We start from the raw sequence: 15386 nt of genomic DNA, 5'->3' as shown, positions 1-15386 counted from the left end.
TGTACACTTGTGACGTGTGTAAATTATATGTATGCAATAAGTCGTATGTAAATTACACCTTGGTAAAGTTAATTTTTTAAATGCATAAGTGATTATTAAATTAAGAAATAGAAAACATGTACAGCCCTATGTAGATTAAAGAAAGTGAATTTGTTATCAAGAACTTCCCTGCAAAGAAAATTCCAGGTCCAGATGGTTTCACTGTGAATTCTATTAAATATTTAAGGGAAAAGTAATATCAACTTTACAAAAACAAAAATGCTTTCAGAAAATAGAGGAGGAGGAAAACAGAGGAGGAGATTTTCCCAATTCATTTTATGAGGACAGCATAACCCTCATAACTAAACTGACAGGCATGATAAGGAAAGAAAATTACAGACAAATATCAAATATAGAAATATAAAAAAGAATAACACATCCAAATGAGGTTTTTATCTCAGTAATAATAAGGTTATTCCCAAGAACAAAAGGTTGGTTTAATATTCCAAATCAATGTGATTTGCCACATTAACAAAATAAAGGATTAAAAATCACCTCAATATAGATGCAGAGAAAGCATTCGACAAGATTCAGCCCCTATTCTTGATGAATACTCTCAACAAACTAAGAATAAAAGTGACTATCTTCATGGGATAAACGGCATAGATGAAAATCTACTGCTAACAACATACTTAGTGAAATATAGAGAACTTCCACCCTGTGATCAGAAACAAGGCAAGTACATTTATTGTCATCGAGTCTATTAAACATCTTACTAGAAGTTCCAGCTAGTCCAATAGGGCAAGAAAAAGAAATAAAAGGCATAAATATTTGAAAAGAAGCAGCAAAAATATCTTTACTTACAGAGGACATGATAGTTTATGTAGAAAACCCAAAGGAATCAATAAATAAGCTACTGGAACTAACAAATGAATTTAGCACGTTTTCACATACAAAGTCAATATTTAAAAATCAAATATATTTCTATACACTAGCAGCAAAATAATAAAATGAAATTTTAAAAAGCAATCCCATTTTTTAAAAAGCACTGAACATACAAAATACTTATTAATAAATTTAATAAAAGACAAGCAAGACTTCTAGCCTGAAAAATGCAGAACATTGCTGACAAACATGAAAGATCTAAATAAATGGAGAGCTATACTATGTTCATGAACCAGAAGACTCATTATTAGACATCCATTCTCCCCAAATTGGTCTAGAAACTCATGACAATCCTAATTCTAATCCCAAGAGGCATATTTTTGGTAGACATTGATACATTGATTGTAAATTTTTGACGGAAATGCAAATGAACTAGAGTGGTCAAAACAGTATTAAAAAAGAAGACATTTTAAAAGGAAGAAGAAATGACATTCCATTTCATTCTCATTAGAACAGCCAAAAATTAAAGAGACTTGACAACACCAAATGTTGGCAGGGACGTGGAGCAACTGGAACATACTTTGCTGGTGTAACCTGGTGAAACCACATTGGACAACATAAACACACACCACGACCTAGCAATTCCACTCAAATGCCCAAGGGACGTAAAATCATATGTCCACAGAAAGACATATACAAGAAACTTCACAAAAGCTTTATTGGTAAAGCCAAAAACTAGAAACTACTCAAATATCTATCCTCAGGAGAATGGATGAGTAAAATTGTGGTTATTCACCCAATGGGACGATCCCCAGTAACAAAAACAAATAAACTACTGATGCTCATGTAACGACATGAGTAAATCTCAAAAACATTATGTAAAGTGAAAGAAACATACTCAAAAGAGTATACACTATACGGCTCCATTTATACGAAGCTCCAGAATAGGTAAAACTGATCCATGATGCGAGAGAGCAGGCAGTGGTTGCTAAGGGGTGGGAACTTGCTAGGAGGTGATAACACGTGTATGCATTTATCAAAACTCATTAAACTGTACGCTTAAGATCAGCGCATTTTGGTGTATGTAAATTTTACCTGAGTGAGAAAAAAAGACACGTACAGCAATGTTATTAATGATTTACAAATTGGAAGCAACTGAAATATCTTGTAGTAGGGGTTTAGTTTATAAAGTGTGCACCCAAATTCCACAGCCACTAAAAATGATACTACAGAACACTATCTGTTGACAAGGAGAGATGTCGGTGACAATGAAGTTATCCAACAGCACGTACAGTACCACTGAGGTGTAAGCACAGAAGGGCTGGAAGCCCTCCACCGAAGTGAGAGTCAAGGTCACCTTGAGCGGTGGAATTCTGCGTACTGTCACTGTTTCTACACTGAACATGTACTTGTTTTTGTAATAAGAAAAAATTATTCCTAGATACATACATAATAGTTATAGACATAGATACACAGACACGGTTAATTCTCATGATTCACAGCAGTTCTGTTCTATGAAGTCACAGGAAACCCTGAAATAGCGAATACCAAGCCGTTGCTCCTGGGAGAAAGACAGGACTAGGTTCCCCCGAGCATCTGGTCACGATGTTTTCATCAACTGATCAATGCGTAGCTTTGTTTCACGTGTGCTTCTGCTTAAAGGCACCTTGTTGATTCTGTGACGTTGTAGTAGGGGTTTAGTTTATAAAGTGTGCACCCAAATTCACAGCCAACAGCACTGTAACCAACGTCTGAACGAAGCTCATTTCACACACGTATCCTCTCCATAACGCACATCATAGCCTTCTGACGCTTCAGAACACTACACAGCACTACGCTTGGAGACATTTTAAACAATGAGATCACAAAAAAGCACGATAATGCAAAAAGCATGGCACCAAACAGACCATGAAGAGGACACTTGTTTGCAGTCTGAGAGGTGAAACGAGGCAGAGCGTCGCCCTGTTTGACCTCAGCTGGGAGCACGCACGTCGGGTGACTCAAAGTTTGTGCTGTTCTGCACGCATCTTGAATGATCACGCAAGTGCCACGAGCATTGATTTGGGGGTTACAAATAAATTTTGGCAAATAGGCAGATTCACAAACACAGAATTCTCAACTAATTAGCCTTGACTGTCTGTAGACATGTCTAGGAAGGAAGGTCCCTCCCGCAGTCTTGGCCCTGCCCTCCTGGGCATCCAGGGAGGGAGGAAGGAGGGGGGTGATGGGAAGGAGGACCTGAGAGAGGCCACCTGCCCCTAGGTAGTCACAGTCCCAAGTCGCAAGACTGGAGAGATCTGAACACTTGGAAGGAAGACCAGTCACAGCCAAAGAAAAAGACGCTTCCCCAGGGAACAAGATCCGAACCACAGCAAACCCACCGAGGAGGGGGCCTCAGACCTGCATCCTTTGCAGAGGGGCCACCATGGGGACTGAGGGGGAACCAGCTTAGGAATGTGCCTAAAGTCACAGACACGGCTCTGATTTCGCCTTCTGTCTTTACTGTTGCGTATTTGGGGATGTAAAATCTTTACAAGGGCTTTCAGGAGCTGGCCCCAAACTCAGCCCAGGCCCTCAGGCTCCCAGGAATCCTCAGCCCCTCAGGGTTTTCAGGACCCTCGTGCTCCCAGCGGGAAGGGGCCACTCGACCCTGAGGCTCTCTGAAAGAGGCTAGCCTTGCCCTCGCCCTGAGATGGATACACGGCTGGTCCAGATGGGCAAATGCAGAAGGTTCCTCCACCAGGGAGGGGCTGGCAGACGCTCTGAGGCTGAGAGTGTCTCAAGAGGTGCCAGCAACTCTTAATAACCAGCCCAGGAGGCTCAGATGCTTCTGGTGAGTGTATTGGTCATCGCCAGGTACGTGGTTTATCAGATAAGAGCTTTCTTTTGGAGGTGAGGGGCCAAGCTCTGAAGGGTGGGCACCTTTGGGGGGCATCTGACCAGTTCATAGTCACCCCGTCTTTTCACCCAAGAAGGGTGGGCCCACAGCCCTGCCGGACCCTCACCTGCCCCAATGGGCAGAACCTCCTGGATGGCAGGAATCGCTCCCAATGGTCCGCCAGCCTCCTGTGCTTGGTTCACTGGGCCCACAAGAAGAATTATCCAAACCCTGGAAAAATGGCAACAAGGCGATGGCCTGACCTGGTAACATCATGCTAGAGCACTCTGGAATGAGGCTGCCTAAGTGCCTCCGACCCCCGGGGAGAAGGTCGCTTTGTTTAGTTACCGTGGACCACGGATGACAGCGCAGGTTCTGGAAAACTGGGAAGATGCAAATGCCTTCTGCTCGGGGGAGAGGAGAACCCCAAAGGCTTTGTTTTACTGTCCTGTGGGATCTAATTGAATGATCTTACTTCAGGTTCTTATTTCATATATACGAAATATATTTCTTATTTTACATATATTTCGTATAGTTCGCATATATGAAATCTATCTCACATGATATATGTATATACTCACGTTATATATGTATATATATTAGTAAAGGATCACCCTCCGCCTCAGAGAGGTTTGCTGTTTGCACTTGGCTCCTGAGCCCTTGGAATGAGGGTCTTTGTTGACCGGGGAGCCCTGGGCCACCCAGACGGTCTGCACCGACAATGTCATTTATAAGGACATCCCTGGACCAGGTGATGCCAGCTCCACCACCAGAGCACCAGGAACAGCTCAGCCACACGCATCCATCATGTACACACCACCAATCCCACCAAGAACTCTGGGGGCCTTCCCTGGTGGGCAATACTCCATGCAGATGGTCGCGTGTTGTAGCTGGGAGAAATTAAGCATGTGCACCCCTCCACTGGACGGGGACCACCGGATGCTCTGCGTGTGGCGCCCTCCTGGACTCTGCCCATGCCTCGTTGCCCTTGGCTGATTTTAATCTGCATCCTTTCACCGTAATAAACCATCAGCGTGGGCACAGCAGCTTTCGGGTTCTGTGAGTTCTGGTGAATTACCAAACCCAGGGGTGGTCTTGGGGCCCCTGGTCTGCATCTCTGTCAGTTGCTCTAACCCTCCTTTGAACAGCGTTGCCAGTCTGCTGCTTCCCTTGTGAAACGCGTTCTGGAAAACACGCTCACCAGCTCCTCGTGGGAGAGTGAGGACTTAGACATTCTGAGACCTAGACTTCATCTAGGAGTTCACGCCTTTCTTCAATAAAGAGAACGCGAAGAGAGATACAAACTAGACGAGCTCAAGCACCTCAGTGGTTTCCAGGAGAAGGAGGAAGGGGCCCCACTCAGGCCTGACCCAGTCACCTGGGAAGAACCAGACAGTCCCGCTGGGCGGGGAGGGGCGGCTGGGAGGTAGACAGGAGACACAGGTTATAGTCGGCTGAGGCGACGATGGGGTGTGGGGGTGCTCAGAGGCTCTGCGGGCTGAGAGAAGGGCCCAGAAGCCTTCTTAATGCCGAGGGAAGGCTTCTAACGATGAGGCCTCGATGGTAAACCGGCACCTCGTTGGGTGGAGCCAACGTTACTCATTTTATTGATCATTGAAAAGCGCTCAGTCGGTTACTCAAGGGTCATCAATCGATTTGCCAGAAGCCCCGTAGAGTCTAGCCAGCAGGGCCGCTCCTGTCTGACAGGGGGACCAGGTGTCTCTCCCCACGGCCATGGCACTGACCCAAAAGGCAGGCCCACGTCCTGGCTTCGAGGGCCTCTGACCTCACTGAGGGACCTGGCGCGAGCTGTGGTCATTCATCACAGAGTGCAGGGTCCTGCCACCCACGCCTCCACCCGAGGTAGCACGGCCTCTCCTCACCCCCCGCCCCTGAGCTCCCTCCTGCTCCTCCCCGAGCAAAGGCCCAGGGCAGTCTGTGCCCCCAGGTGTGGCCCAGCTGCGGAGGCTGCCCAGCGGCCCTCCCAGGATCAGGAGGAAGGACGCCACCTCCGACACTTTCACATCCCAACCCCGTCCTGCAGCTCAGCTTTGGGCCGCCGGCTGGTCAAAACATCACCACCATCATTATTATTACTGCTATTTCTGTTGTTATGCTATTATTTGTAACCCAAAGCATTTTAGGCAGTTCACAATCAAAGCATATACTTATGTTATAACTTATTATAACTTTATTATAACCTAACATATATATAGGTCTATGTATATGCATATATATATATATATATATATATGACAAAAATACATGCTGGGTAATAAAAAAAGATAAGAGAGAACGATTTTGTCAGAAAGTCAGGTTGAGGAGAGCTACTGTTTCCAAATACGACAGTGACCCCTGAGCCTCGGGACTGACCAGCTGTTCTGCGGATTGAGGCGGGCTGCAAGCCTCTTGGGTGGGCAGGACCCGCCTTCCCTGGCAGTGACGGTGGCAGGGATTTGCTGTGGGCCAGCCCTGACTTCCACGTGAGCGCTGCTGTCTGGCCCCATCGGGCTCCGCAGCCAGGCTGAGCCCGACCCCGACCTCTCGTCCTCCCTCTGGGCACCAGCTGGGCAGAGGGCAGGGGCAGTGGGCCAGGCCTTCCTGCCGTGGCCTGCCACCAGGTCTGTCTGCCTCAAGCTACAACAGCCTTCAAGGCTGGTGGGCCCTCGTATGCATCTGCTCAGAGCCTGGACACCCAGCTCTGTCTGCCCCAGGCCCTGCGTGAGTGGGAGCCAGGGCGGAAGAAACAGACTGTAGGTCGAACGCTCCCCCCCAAGCCAGGGCTCGTGATTCTCCTCCACCCCCCACCCAAGCGGTGCACACAGGGACCCCACCTCGACGCCCTGGTGCAGGTGGCAGCCTCACCCCAGTTTGGTGGGTCCAGAGCATCTGGTTCAGAGGCGCTTGGGAACAGGAAGGAAGGAATGTGGAGGAATGGAGACCCGCTCCCAGGAGGAGGGCAGAGGAGGGAGGAGCACCCAGAACTCCACAGCCCGGCTGGGCCACGCCCTGTCCCCTGCCCCCCACACCCCTGCAGACTCACCCTCGTCACAGTTGCTCCCGGTGAAGCCAGGGCAGCACCTCCACTCCAGCGCCGTCACGGTGCGGTAGGACACTCTGTATGTGGGTCTGATCAGAGTCCTGTAACTAACACAAGGGCAGCGTCAGGACAGGACGGTGTGAGCGCCCGCCCGGCCGCCCCAGACTCCAGCCCTGCAGGACAGCCCAGCCCAGGGCTCCAGGAGCCACCCATCGCCTTGACTCTGTGGCGGGCAGCTGTGTGGTCCCGGGCAAGTGACCACTCATCTCTGTGCCAGGTGAATTCTTAAGTTCCTTCCAGCTCTGCCTTCCTGCAAGCGTCCAAACGTGGCCACCTAAGGGGTAAATGTCCTCCACACCGACTGTTATGGACTGAATCATGTCCCCCAGAATCCATGTGTTGATGCCCTACCCCTGCCACAGTGTGATTATCTAGACATGGGTCTTTAGGAGGGAGTTAAGGTTAACTGAGGTCGTCAGGGTGGGGCCCTAATCCAATGGGACTGGTGGCCTTATAAGAAGAGGAAGAGAGAGACGTCGCTCACACGCACGCACTGAGGAAGGGTCACGCGAGGACACAGCGAGAAGGCGACCATCTGAGAAAATAAATTTCTACTGTTGAAGCCACCCAGTGTGGGATATTTTGTTACAGCAGCCCGAGCCAACTGAGACGTTGACCAAGATAACGAACAAGGAAAAGAAAAACATCGTTAGAACCTGTACAAACTCCAGCCACTCGCAAGTCACTGGACTCCAACTTCCTTCCCAACCGTTATTACTTTTTGTTGATTCATCTAATGAATATTTATTGAGCGCCGACTACATGCTCTCCTGCACGGTGGTCACAGATTGACAACACTGAGTGCCCATCCTCGAGACACTCGCAGCCTGGCGGCCGAGAGAGACGCTGCAAGGAGAACTCGAAGCCCAGCAGTGGGGCCCTCGCGGCCATCGAAAGCTCTTGCACACTGCTGTGGGTTCCGTGGTCAAATCTCACGCTCCTACGGTTTCGAAATTTTTCTTACAAATAACTTTCTACTATTTTGTGAAACTGCAAAAATAGTGAATATAAAATACATGGCCCAATTTCACAAGGGGCCTAAATTGGGCTTTTACTATTCGCTTTACAGGCATCATTACAACCCTGCCGCTTGATGGAGTTGGCACGACTTCCTGTTGAAAACAAAACTGTATGACTTCACAAAATTTGAATCTGCTGACACCAAGCAATTTAACCGGTGAACGGAAAAATCATGAATTAATTGGTAGCAGTGGGCGTGACGTTCTGAGATGCAACGTGGACAGGAAAACACACAAGTCACGTCTCGAATTTCAGAAATACAGCACTAAATCTGAAAAACCCTGTTACACTAATTTTTTCTCTTAAAAAAATCTTCTCACTCGTGTTTCATAAGCATTCCAGCAAACCAGCTTGCCCCTGGAATCTAAAGGGGGTATGACAGCACTGTGTGCGCTGCCAGCGGCTGGCACCTTTGAGTGAGGAGTGAGAGTCTGTACGGAGAGGTGCCCACAGCTGGGAGCTGGAGGGCGAGCCCAGGCCTTTGGACATCAGACGCCCCAAGGGAGCCAGTGATGTAGGCCAACGGGGGGTGGGGAGGTGACAGTGTCACCATCGCCACTCCTTACAGCAAGGGGCTCGGTGGGACATAAGTGGATTGATGAACCTGGGTGCAAGGAGTACAAAGAGACTGCAGAATACACACACACTCACACACTTTCACACTCACACACGCTCGCACACTCAACTGAAGCAGGCCAGGCTGGGAGAGGGGAGAAGTTTTAATTTGCGTAAAAGATGCCCGGTTTAAAACTAATTTCTGAAATGAGATCGTTGCTCCAGTGGAGAGAAAGCAGGAAAGCTCTGGAATCTAGCCGGGGCCACATGCCGGCAGGAAAGCGTTTGTTGCTTGAATCTGTGCATCCCAGGGGGTCCCTCCTGTCACCTCAGCACCCTGGGGCAGACGGACTCCTGGGCTGCGGGGGCTTCACCCCGAACTCATGGTGTGGACGACTTGTGCACATTATTCAACCTCCCTGAGCCTGTTTCCTGGTCTGCCTGCTGAGGACCCCCTGGAGACAGGATGTGGGGGCGGGGCGGAGGAGCGAGGCTCCCTGGGAGGGCGCATGTTCAAGGCGCTGAGAGCAGAAGTGGAGGCACAGATGCTGGGTCCGCACAACGCAGATGTGCCCTCCTTCCTCCCAGCCCCCGCCCTTCGGCCGTGCCCACTGGGGTCAGGAGACAGTCCGAGCTGCTTGGTCACGAGCACTGGCCCTTCTTCAGCTGACACGGCCCCCTGTGTCGCAGGCCACCTCTCAGCCTCCAGCCCGTGAGCCCTCAAACGCACCGGTCATTCTGCAGTCCATACCTTGAATGACGACGATGATAAAAACAATAATAGATTAGGAGCTTGGCCCGAGCGCTCACCACGCGCCAGTCACATTCTGAGTGTTTTATATTTGCTGACGCACAACCACCCTAACAGGTGGGTACTATGACTATTCCTAATTTACAGATGAGGAAACCGAAGCACAGAGAGGTTCAGTAACTTTCTCAAGGTCACACTGCTAGAAAATAGTGGAACTAGGATCCAAACCCAGGCAGAAGCGGCACAGCCTAAAAATGCTAGTTTGTGTCTGTTAAGGACGAGGGAATATTTTTTCCTTCCTACGTCTGCACAAGGTACTGATCTGAGGCCTCCGAACCGGAGGGAGAGCTCGTCCCCCAGAGAAGGTCTCTTTCTGCCCCTCATCTGAGGGCCATGGGGCTGGCCCGTCCCACTTTGGGACCGGGAGGAACCAGGTGGCCTGCCAAGTCCAGGAGCAGGGGGTGCCAGTAGGTGGCGCTGCTCCACCAGCCCAGCAGGCCAGGGCTCGGCAGGGCAGACCCCCGCGGTTTCACCTGAGTGCCCAAGGCAGGCTCAGGGTTGGTGGCCTGTCCCCAGTCTGGGCAAGAGCCTGAGGGAGCTTCGCTTTCCTACGTTCACGAAGAACTCCTAGGCCTTCTGCCGGGGTCCAGTCTGCAAACCCAGGGATCTTTCTAAAACGCAGATCCAGTTTTGCGACTGGCTTATCTCAAAACCTCCCATGGCTCCCACAGACTAAAGACCAAATTCTTCAGGTCGGCAAATAAGGCCCTGCCTACCTTTCTACCCTCCCCTCCGTCTACCACCAGCAGCCGAAGCTCCTACCACCACAGTACAACAAGCTGCTCTCCCTGCCTCTGGGCCTTTGCACGAGCAGCTTCCTCTGCCTACCTGCACTTCCTCATTTACCCAGCCTGAGAAAAGTCTCCAAAGGACTTCACGGTGTGACTCAAATGTCCCCTTCTCCTCTGAGACGCTCCCCTATGCCCTGGCCAGAGTTCACAGGCTCCCTCCTCAGCGCCCCCACAACACCTTGCACAGAGCTCGGTTTTGACCCAGTGCTCATTCACGTACTAAGCAGACATGTACCGAGAGCCCGCTGCGTGCCAGGCACTGGGAATACAGATTGAATACGGCAGTGTGGGCTCCGCTCTGCCAGAGCTGTGGCACTAACATATGACCACACGTGTGGATGGATGATTGCACACTTGGGTCAGTGCTATGATGGAAGTACTGGGTTCACGGCCACGTTATAATGGATTTTTTTCTTGTTTTATTAAAATGTAATTTACATGCAGTAAAATAGGTCAATCTAATGTCTAGCTCAATGCATTTTTACCTATGTGTACACCAATGTTTCCATCACTCCAAAGTCCCCTTGCGTCCCCTCCAAGTCGATTACCCAGCCCCTAGAGGTAACCATTCTTCTGACTTCTCTCACCAGAGATTGGTTTTGCCTGTTCTAGAATTTCCTACAACGGAATCTTACAGCAGGCACTCATTTGTGTCTGTCCTCTTCCATCCATTATGTCTGTGAGGCTCATCCATGTCGCTAAGTGTAGCTGTATGTTGTTCCCATTTATTGCTAAATAATATTCCATTAGATAAATATACCACAGTTTGTCCATTCCCCTGTTGATGGACATCTGGGTTGTCTCCAGCTCTGAGCTATGATGAAAGAGGATGCTGTGAGCGTTCTCGTAGAACTCATGTGAACACACGTTTTCATTTCTCTGGAGCATATACCCAGGGATGGATATATGTCAAACTTTAGTAGATGCAACAAACAGATGTGCCAAACCCACGCGGAGGAAGCCGCTCACATCTTAGCAGCAGCGAATGAGTTCCAGTTGCCCCATCACCTCGCCGACATTTACACTGTCCGCCATTTTCACTTTACTCCTTCAAGGGTGTGCGTAGTACTTTTCTTTACTGTTTAATTTGCAATTTCTGTTGACTAAATAAAGTTGAGCCCCTTTTCATGTTTGTCACATGGACATCTCCTTTTGTGAAGCTCCTGTTTAAGACTTGTGCCTACTTTTAAATTGGGTTTTGTGCTTTTTCTTATTAATTTGTAAGATATATATTTTTTGTGGGAGACCTCTGTCAGATTTATGCATTGCAAATGTTTTCTCCCAATCTGTGACATGCCTTCTTATTTTCTTAAAGGGGTATTTATCATAATCAGTTTTTAATTTTGATGAAGTCCAATTTACCACTTTAAAAATTTTACTATTGGTTGGGTAGGAGTCAAGGTTCATTGTTTTTCATTTGGATATCCAGTTGCACCAGTGCTAAAAAGACCTTTTTTCCCTCCATTGAATTATTTGAGTGCCTTGTTGACGACCAAGTGATTGTTTAAATGTGTGTTTACTTCTGGACTCTCTGTTCTGTTCCACTGATCTGTTTGTCTGTCCTTGTACCAAAACCACGCTGTCTTATTAACGTAGCTTCATAGTAAGTCTCGAAATCTGGTAATGTAAGTTTCCCGATTTTATGCTCTTTCAGGCTCTTCTAGGTCTTTTGCCTTCCCAAAGATCTTTTTAATTGGCTTATCAATCTCTGCAAAAAAGCTCATTATGATTTTGATAAAGATTACATGGAATCTATAGACTCATTTGTAGAAAACTGACATCCTAATAATATTGTCTTCCTATCCATGAAAATGGCATAAGTTTCCATTTATTTAGGTCTTGATTTTTTCTCAGCAGTCTGCACATTTTTCATTAAATTTACTGCTAGATCTCTGTATTAGTCTGTTCAGGCTGTCGTAACAAAATACCATAGGCTGGGGGGCTTGAACAATAGAAATTTATCTTCTCACAGCTCTGGAGGTTGGGAAGGCTGAGATCAAGTTCACAGCCATGTCGGTTTCTGGTGAGGACTCTTTCTGGCTTGCAGTGGCCAGTGTGTGTCCTCACACGGCCTTTCCTCGGTGTGCGTGTGCGTGTGGAGGGAGAGAGAGAGAGGGAACTCTCTGGGGTCTCTTCCTATAAGGACACTAATCTTGTCAGACCAAGCTCCCCCCACTTATGACCTCATTTAACCTTACTTCCTTCCTTAGAGGCCCCATCTCCAAATACAGCTGCACTGGGGGTCCGGGCTTCAACCTATGAACGTGGGGGACACAGACATTCAGCTCACACCAGTATCTGACGCTCTATTACTTTGCTGTACCTGGGGAGGTTTTTTACCTTTCTTTTTCCGCTTTGGTTCCGCTAGTATATCGTTATTCATTTTTTCTTTATTAACCTTGTATTTTGGCCCATTCGGGCTGCTGTAACGGCACACCACAGGCTGGGTGTCTTACAAACAACAGAAGTGTATTTCTCACAGTTCTGGGAAGTCCGAGATGGAGGCATCAGCAGAGTCGGGGTCTAGCGAGGGGCCGCTTCCTGGTTCGGAACAGCTGTCTTCTCGCTGTGTCCTCAGGCGGCACAAGGGGTGAGGCAGCTCTCTGGGGTCTCTTTTTTAAGGGCACTAATCCCATTCAGGAGGGCTCCACCCTCATGACTTAATCACCTCCCAAAGGCCCCACATCCTAATTCCTCATGTTGGGGTTAGGATGTCAACTGATGGACTGTGGGGGGACACAGACATTTGGTCTATGGCGCCTCGTATCCAGTGAACCTGCGGAGTTCTAGCACCATATTTGTCTCTTCCTTTGGATTTTCTGTGTACCCGATAATGTCGTCTGTGAACAGAGTTCTCCCTCCTTGTTTCTGAGCTAAACGCCTTTTATTGCCGACAGAACAATGCGGAATAGAAGTGGCAACCACAGACATTGCTTTCTTACTCTCAAACTAAGGGGGGGAGGTGCAATATTTCATCAATTAAGCAGGACGTTGATTGCAGGTTTCGTAACAGATACTCTTTGTCAGCTGGGGGGAGGTTTCCCTCCTGTTCCTAGCTTGCTCAGAGTTGTTTTTTTTCTCATTCACTCAGCGGGTGCTGAATTTTATCAAATGATTTTTCTGCATCTATTGAGATGATCACATGGTTTTTCTCCTTTCTTCCATGATTTTGATGAAATCACATTAATCAGTGTGCAAATGTGAAACCGACCTAGGATTCCTGGGTTAAGTCCCAGACGGCCATGCCGTACCACCCTTCCCCCATCTCACTGGATTCTATTTTCTCATATACTGTTTTGAGTTTTTGCATCGATATCCATAAGGGATACAATTGGGATCCTTTATCTCCTGAAAAAAACACAAGAAACCGATCATGCGGATTGCCCCCAAGGTGGGGGGACCTTTGTGTTCACTGGATATTCGTCTATATTTTTTGGATTTTGAATTTCGTGGCTTTCGAATCACTCAAAAAGGAATAAAAATGTAAATGCTAAATTAAAAACTTAGATGATTCTCTGATGGACCAAATGTCTGTGTCCCCCCGAAATCCGTATGCTGAAGCCCTACCCCCCAGGGTGACGGTATTCAGAGGCGGGGCCTCTGGGAGGTCATTAGGGTTAGATGAGGTTGGGAGGGTGGGGCCCCATGATGGGGTTAGTGCCCTCGGAAGAAGAGGAAGACCAGAGCTCTCTCTGTCTCCCTTCCACGTGAGGACACAGGAGGCAGCTATCTACAAGCCAGAAAGAGGGCCTTCACCGGGACCCAAATGCGCTGGCCCCTGGCTCTTGTGCTTTTCAGCCTACAGAACCTCGAGAAATAAATGTCTGTGGCTTAGGCCACCCAGGGTGTGGCATTTTGCCATCGCAGCCCAAGCCGACGAAGTGGTTAACACAGCGTCCAGGCAGGAGATGCAAACGATAATGAAAGTGAGCTATCCTGATGGTTAGTTTTGTGTCAACTTGCCTGGGCTAAGGGATGCCCGGATATATGGTAAGACATTATTTCTGAGTGTGTCTGTGAGGGTGTTTCTGGAAGAAAAATAGCGTTCCAATTGGTAGACTCAGTGAAGAGAATCGCTCTCACCAGCATGGGTGGGCATCATCCAGTCCGCTGAGGGCCTGAATAAAGCACAAAGATGGAGGGAAGGTAAATTTGTTCTCTCCAACAACTTCCAACTTCTCCTGCCCTTGGCCATCAGAGTACCTGGTTCTCGGACCTGCGGGTGTGGACTGGAGCTACACCACCGGGTCTCCTGGGCCTCCAGCTGGCAGACAGCAGACCGTGGGCCTTCTCAGCCTCCATAATCACACGAGCCAATCCCATATCATAAACCTCTTTCTATATGTCTATATATATCCTATTGGCTCTGTTTCTCTGGAGACCTCTGGCTAATACAGCTATTATTGCCAATTATAATTGATAATGAAACTATTTATTTGTTACTTAGTAATTGCCACCTCCAGACTGGGAAGTCCTCCCCAAGCGTGACCTTGTCTGCCTCATCTACTGGGCAGAGTGTAGTCGTGTCAAGAAACAACCAATGAAGGGGAGTGCAAATCAAAGCCACAAAGGGACAGCACCTCACCCCTGTTAGGACGGCCGTCATCAAAAAGACAAGAGATGACAAATGCAGGCGAGGATGCGGAGAAAACGGAACACTCCAGCACTGCTGGTGGGGATGCAAATTGGTGCAGCCACTATGGAAAACAGTATGGAGGTTCCTCAAAAAATTAAACATAGAATTCTCGTACGATGCAGCAATCCCATTTCTGGGTATATATCCAATGGCACCCAAATCAGTATCTCGAAAAGATCGGCGCCGTATGTTCACTGCAGCATCATTCACAATAGCCAGGACACGGAAACAGCCTTCCTGCCCATCACCAGATGAACAGACAAAGAAAAGGTGACATATATGCACACACATACACAATGGAAGATTATTCAGCCATTAAAAAGAGGAAATCTTGCCATTTGCAACAATGTGGATGAACCTGGGGGACATTTTGCAAAGTGAAATAAGCTAGACACAGAAGACAATATTTCAAGACCTCAAATACTGAACCAAAAAAAAAGGCAGAACTCGTAGTAACAGAGAAATTAGTGGTTACCAGAGGCGAGGAGGTGGGGGAAGGAGAGATGTTGATCCAAGGGTACAAACTTTCAGTTACCAGATGAATAAATTCTGGAAACCTAATGCGCAGCATGGCGGCTGTAGCCAATAACAAGGGATCATATACTGGAAATTTGCTAAGAGGATAGATTCCAAATGCTCTCACCACACACACACAAATGGTAACTATGGGAGCCGACGGATATGTTAACTAGTTTGATGGAGGCCATCATTTCACGATGTGTATATGCATC

General features: G+C 48.1%; 1 protein-coding gene across 3 annotated transcripts in view; it reads right to left on the bottom strand.

Annotated features, from left to right (window-relative positions):
* The window catches only part of COL26A1 (collagen type XXVI alpha 1 chain), a 159069-nt gene that overhangs the window by 85557 nt on the left and 58126 nt on the right, over positions 1-15386 (bottom strand). For 2 of the 3 annotated variants that reach the window (XM_044747328.2, XM_044747325.2), the window contains exon 3: positions 6786-6889. In XM_044747328.2, the coding sequence (XP_044603263.1) occupies positions 6786-6889 (104 nt within the window). The remainder of the gene's footprint in view (positions 1-6785; positions 6890-15386) is intronic. The other variant, XM_044747326.2, reaches the window with a different exon arrangement.

This window comes from Equus asinus, chromosome 14, assembly GCF_041296235.1.
Source record: "Equus asinus isolate D_3611 breed Donkey chromosome 14, EquAss-T2T_v2, whole genome shotgun sequence".
Taxonomy (NCBI): domain Eukaryota; kingdom Metazoa; phylum Chordata; class Mammalia; order Perissodactyla; family Equidae; genus Equus; species Equus asinus.
This window is presented reverse-complemented; position numbering and strand designations above follow the sequence as displayed.